Source organism: Hyalella azteca, unplaced genomic scaffold (assembly GCF_000764305.2).
Source record: "Hyalella azteca isolate HAZT.00-mixed unplaced genomic scaffold, Hazt_2.0.2 contig16899, whole genome shotgun sequence".
In the NCBI taxonomy this organism is placed as follows: Eukaryota; Metazoa; Arthropoda; class Malacostraca; order Amphipoda; family Hyalellidae; genus Hyalella; species Hyalella azteca.
Window position 1 is genome coordinate 2,830 of NW_025946705.1, and position 5,772 is coordinate 8,601.

Genomic DNA, 5,772 nt, shown 5'->3' on the forward strand with positions numbered 1-5,772 from the left:
TTCCTATAACTCTATAATTTCCATGAACATTTTTCAGGTCAACTTCGAACAAGAATGAGCTCATGATCTGGTCATGGGTAGGTTAAAATATCGTTAATTTGCATGGGGATAAAGGCCAGTGGGTCAGATTACACGCACTCAAGAGATACAAGTGGGGGAGAGAGGGTAGCCCAGTGGTTACAGTTCAGAGTACCAAGATAGGTATAGAGAGGTGCGGGTTCGATCCCAGCTCTGTGCGCCAGTTTCTGGTCAGAATCGGCGAGGAGGCCGGGCGGTTAAGCACAGCAGAATTGTAGCAGTGAGTTGCGAGTTCGCGACCGAAACATGCTGTGAATGTTCTGCGATGTTAAGAATCGGCGACAGGCCTACGGCCTAATAAACGCTGAAACCGCTATTATTATTATTATTAAGCGAGACATTGTCAAAATAACTTTGAATTCTTTTGCCCTTGTGTGGAGTTTGGCTCGGGGGAGGGCGTATCAATCCTACGTCTCCTCTCTACTGGTGTGCAATGGGTGAGTGTGTCAACATTTTGACAATATTGCCCATTCATTTGCCTGTCAGTTCATCATTAGTTGCTGGTGTTCATTTTATCATGAATATTTCAGCGTACATCTCAAACGCAGTAACAAACGGTTGAGACAAGGAATTAAGTTCCTTGGATGCTTGGTGATAGAGACGATTTCCTGGACATTGTTAAATATTTACACATTATACAAAATTTTTGTGATAAAAAGGCCCTCCCATAGCAGGTATGAAGCGCAAGCAATCTGAAGCAATGCTAGACAAGCCAGCCTCGCCACAACGAACATAAATGGTTCGGCATTCTCCGGAAACTGTTCAACATCCATATTCAAGTTCTGAGCCAGGCAGAACTATGATCCTAACCGCGAGTTTTTAATTTACCAAAAGTTCTGAGTTTACCGTAAGCTGCGAGTCGACTGTATGGTGTATGTTCAGCGGTAACCGTAGGTTGAGAGACAACCTAAGTTCTGAGATGACAGTAAGTAAATTATTACGTGACGCTGCAGTTCAAAAACTTCAACATTTCTAAATTCACCTATTGAAAAATAGTACAGTAAAAGTAAACTTGCCTTGCAGTCATCATAGGTCAGTGCTAGCTTCAATTCAAATTCATCATAATTAAGCTAATTATTACTCCTTACCTCACAAAACGTAATTTATCAGAAATTGACAATTTCGTTTATCCACGGCAAAATGAATGCCCACACAATGAACTCAATGCACCCGAAGGACTAGAAACAAGACGTTCATTCAACCCTTGTATTCGCAAAGTGTCTCACCATCAAAAAACAAAACATGGAAACTTGCACGTGGCAAAAAAGCGTCATAATAACATGAGGCTACCCACGCGAATATTGTTCACGACCCCAACAGTTCCCCCACGTGTTACTTGCTCAAACTATCCGCAACATGAGTAAAAGAAACTTCAGCGGGACGAGAGAAATCTTCGATTAACTCGTGCTTTAGTACAAAAAAATAATCAGCAATAATATTTCATTATAAATTTACGAAAAAAGCACAAAATTTCCATTTTCTAATTTGAAAAAAATGACTCTCCTTTCATTTCATTGAAAAGCCCAAGTCCGGACATAATCTTTGATTCTCTCGGTAACCTGACAAGGAAATAAGGCAAGGCGCTGTTATGACTCATACTGAGTAGTGGAAACAATATGATTTATTCTAGGACAGCCTAATGAGAGCTGTCCCATTAAAACAATCCAAATGAAACGGCCCAACCGAAACATAACCAAGATTCCAGCCTGCGATGTGAGATAGGAATGGTAGTCTGTAAAGAGAACAGCAAGACGCTAGCGTGTGTGGCAGCCCCTGAACTGAAATAATGCGAATGATCAACTCATAAAATGCATGGGACATTTTGTCCAAACAGTGACACACTTTCTTACTCACCGCCCGTGCAGAGACGGACGTAGCACGAATACGCCCTTATACCGGGCTAAACTTGGGCAGGATCACTCATACAATGGCAAAAAGTGTATCGCTGTTTGGATAAAATCTCACTCATTTCTCTGAGAGGAAAAACACACGGTGCGCATCACCCGTGCCTGACTAAGAGGTAATAACAATACGGGTACAATATTAGTGTATTATCTTCAGCAGCAATAATATTTATAGTTTAAAAAGGCATGATGGAGTAGTTTGGTGATGAGTCACGCGAGAACTCTTCTAATCCACAACCTTCAGCACCTTCCCGATCGCGATGGTCTTTCCTGCGAACACAGCAAACAGATAATAAAATACAGTTACTGCTATATTCGATTACTAAGAAACGGCAGACCGATCGATTATTAGAAACGGCGGACCGGTCGGTTACGCGACTAAAAAAACCGCTGGGTTCGTCAATTAAAAAAACAGCTAGGTTCGTCAATTAAAAAAAACGCTAGGTTCGTCAATTAAGAAAAAACGCTAGGTTCGGCAATTAAAAAAAAAACGCCAGGTTCGGCAATTGAAAAAAAAAACATTACGGCCAAGTTCAGTTTAAAAACAGAATAGTTGAGCACTTGTTTCGGCCAATAAATAAAAGTTCACCGCTATGCTCGGGTAATAAATTACACTTGACTGCCAAATTCAGTTATAAAACAGCTGACCGCTAAATAAATCTAATATGACGGGTGATAAATGTGACGAGATATAAAATAAATGAATGTGATAGCACAAGCAATGAATACGACGGGCCAATTGCTGAATGTGATGACTGGCAATGCCGCGTCCTCACCTTCGTCTCTAAGCGTAAATCTGCCGAGCTGCGGATGATCTTTGAACGACTCCATACAGATGACACCGCTCGTCTCGAACCTCATGATTGCGATCTGCGGGCGTCGTGGAGCTTGTTAGAGTATAGTAGAGAATGGTCGAGAATGGTACAGTATGGTAGGGCATGGTAGAGTGTGGTAGTGAAGGGTAGAACATGGTAGTGAAAGGTAGAGCATGATAGTGAAGGGTAGAGCATGGTAGTGAAAGGTAGAGCATGGTAGTGAAGGGTAGAGCATGGTAGTGAAGGGTGGAGCATGGTAGTGAAGGATGGAGCACGGTGGTGAAGGGTAGAGCATAGTAGGGCATAATAGAGTATTGTAGGGTATGGTAGAATATGGTAGATATTGATAAAGTATGACAAATAATTGTAGAGCATGATAGAGAATTGTAGAGTATTGTAGAGCTTTGTAGAGCAGTAGAGCAAGGTAGATCATGGTAGGGTATGGTAGAGCATGGTAGAACATAGACATGATAAAACTGGTTCAGAACATGGTTGAATATTAGCTTAAAAGAAGTAGAAAATCACCCAAGAAGATCTAAAAAGGCAAAGAAGTAAAAGAAGTACAGAATTGCCTGAAGTTAAGAAGAAAACTTCATTAAAAAAATCTTAATACTGCAGCACTTGACCTAAACGCGCGCCGCTCACCTGATCTTGCTTAACAAATCTGGGTCCGACTTTCTGGGGCTTGTTGGTCTTCTTGTCCACGGTGCAGATGAGCATCTTGACCGTGACCTCCTCAGCCACAGAGTGGATGTGGCACACCGCAGAGTAGCCCGCGCATATGATGCTCTTGTGCTCTAATATCACCACCTGCAACACGGTAGTGGTGAGCATATGATGCTCTTGTGCTCTAATATCACCACCTGCAACACATTTTGTCCATCCAACACCCCAACCTCTCTGTTTTGTCCATCCAACACCCCAACCTCTCTGTTGTGTCCATCAAACACCCCAACCTCTCTGTTTTGTCCATCCAACACCCCAACCTCTCTGTTCTGTCCATCCAACACCCCAACCCCTCTGTTCTGTCCATCCAACACCCCAACCCCTCCATTCTGTCCATCCAACACCTCAAACCCTCTCATCCAATACCTCAACCTCTCTGTTTTGTCCATCCAAAACCCCAACCTCTCTGTTGTGTCCATCAAACACCCCAACCTTTCTGTTTTGTCCATCCAACACCCCAACCTCTCTGTTCTGTCCATCCAACACTCCAACCCCTCTGTTCTGTCCATCCAACACCCCAACCCCTCTATTCTGTCCACACAACACCACTAACCTGTCCATCAAATATGCGGCCGGTCTTGCAGGGGTTGAGGGGGTCGCAGAGGACGAAGCCAGGCGCGATATCGGTCTCCTCGACGCCGCGCAACTTCGCCTTGACGTTCTCCCCGCACGTCACGACGTTCACCTCGTCGTCGTCCCGCCATAGCACGTCCAGCGTCACGGGAGACTGCGGGGCAGGGGGGTCATGGGGGTTGGGAGACTGGGGGTTGTTGAGGGACTGGGGGTTATTGGGGGACTGGGGGTTGTTGGGGGACTGGGGTTTGTTGAATGATAGGGGCTGTTGGGGGACAGGGGGTTATAGGAGACTGGAGAGTGTCGAGTGATAGGGGCTATTGGGGGACAGGGGGTTATTGGGGCCTGGGGATTGTTGAGTGATAGGGGCTGTTGGTGGACAGGGATTGTTGGGAGACCGAGGGCTGTTGGGGACTGTGGGCTGTCAGCTGATAGGTTCTTTGGAAAGTGGGGGTTGTTGGAAGACAGTTTTTTTTTTGGAGACAGGGGATTGTTGGGAGGCTGGGGGTTGTAGAGAGACTGGGAAAAAAACGAGGTCTGGAGGCACATTGGGTGATCGGGATGATGGGGCGGTAAGGATTAAGGAGAAATGGGGTTGGGGTCCTTGCTCGGTGGTTTGCCTCCTGTGGCGCAAGGGGGACTCGCCCGGGGCCAGCAGCTGTTGGCCCCTGGAACGGCAAAGGATCCACCAGGAGGCGGGGGGCAATGTGGGATCAAGCCGCAAGGGGAGATGCCCAACATCCCCTCGCTCACAACAGAGGAAGATGGGACTAGCACCCCAGACCCCTCTTTAAAAACTTTCAAGGCGAGGGCCCCTCGGGGGCCCGCAGCCCGCATCAGTGCCTGTCAGACGGTGGCGAGCCGTTTTGGACAGGCTGGCAGCTGCCCTTAGGGTGATTGGACTCCGGTCCATTCACCCGCACCCCGGGCCGAGAAACTGGAGGGGGCGGAGGGGAGTGGGAGAGAGGCGAAGAGAAGAGAGGAGGGAAAGGCGTCACGAGGGTCGGAGGAGGAGGAGGAGGAGGAGAGATCGAGAGAGAGGATGAGGTTGTGGATGGGAAGCAAAGGAGTGAGATAGTGATTGTGACGTGGAATGTGCAGAGATTGTCTATGAGAGAGCATAATAGGAGGCGTTTGAGAAGAGTGATAGAGAAGATTGTGAGGAAAGGGTGGGAGATTACTTTGTTGAGTGAAATAAGTGCGGATGATGAGGGTGTGTTGTGGCAGGGAGAGGATGAGGAAAGAGTGGCGGCGGTACATGGGAAGAAGTCGGCTGTGGTTCTGAGGGGTGATGCTTTAGAGGTGTGGGTGAGAGATGGACAGAAGAGATGGTTTGAGGAGAGAGTGACTGCTGTGGATTTCAACTCGAATGTGGGAAGAGGGAATGAAAGGGAAGAGGCGTGCGGAAGGTATGGCATTGGAAATATGAATGAGGCAGGAAGGGATCTGATTGATTGGTGTGGGGAGCATGAGTTGGAGTATGTGAATAGCTACATGAGGTATAAAAGGAGAGGGACGTGGTTTAATGTGAGGTATGGTAGATGGTACGAGTTGGATGGTTTTGTGATGAGGAAGAGTGATAGGAGGTGGATGGTAAGAAAGATGAGGACGGATGGAGAATACGAGTTGTCGGACCACAAGCCAGTAGTGATGACTGTGAGAGTGAGGGGGAAAAG

At 46.7% G+C, this 5,772-nt stretch overlaps 1 protein-coding gene across 1 annotated transcript in view; it reads right to left on the bottom strand.

Moving 5' to 3' along the window:
- Positions 1 to 1,979: 1,979 nt before the first annotated feature.
- LOC108670303 (eukaryotic peptide chain release factor GTP-binding subunit ERF3A) overlaps positions 1,980 to 5,772 on the bottom strand; it is an 18,132-nt gene continuing 14,339 nt past the window's right edge. Inside the window, exons 9-12 of the mRNA XM_018157765.2 lie at positions 4,077 to 4,250; positions 3,443 to 3,607; positions 2,759 to 2,852; positions 1,980 to 2,252 (exon numbers count right to left, since the gene is read on the bottom strand). Coding sequence (XP_018013254.1) covers positions 2,209 to 2,252; positions 2,759 to 2,852; positions 3,443 to 3,607; positions 4,077 to 4,250 — 477 coding nt within the window. The 3' untranslated portion in view covers positions 1,980 to 2,208. The remainder of the gene's footprint in view (positions 2,253 to 2,758; positions 2,853 to 3,442; positions 3,608 to 4,076; positions 4,251 to 5,772) is intronic.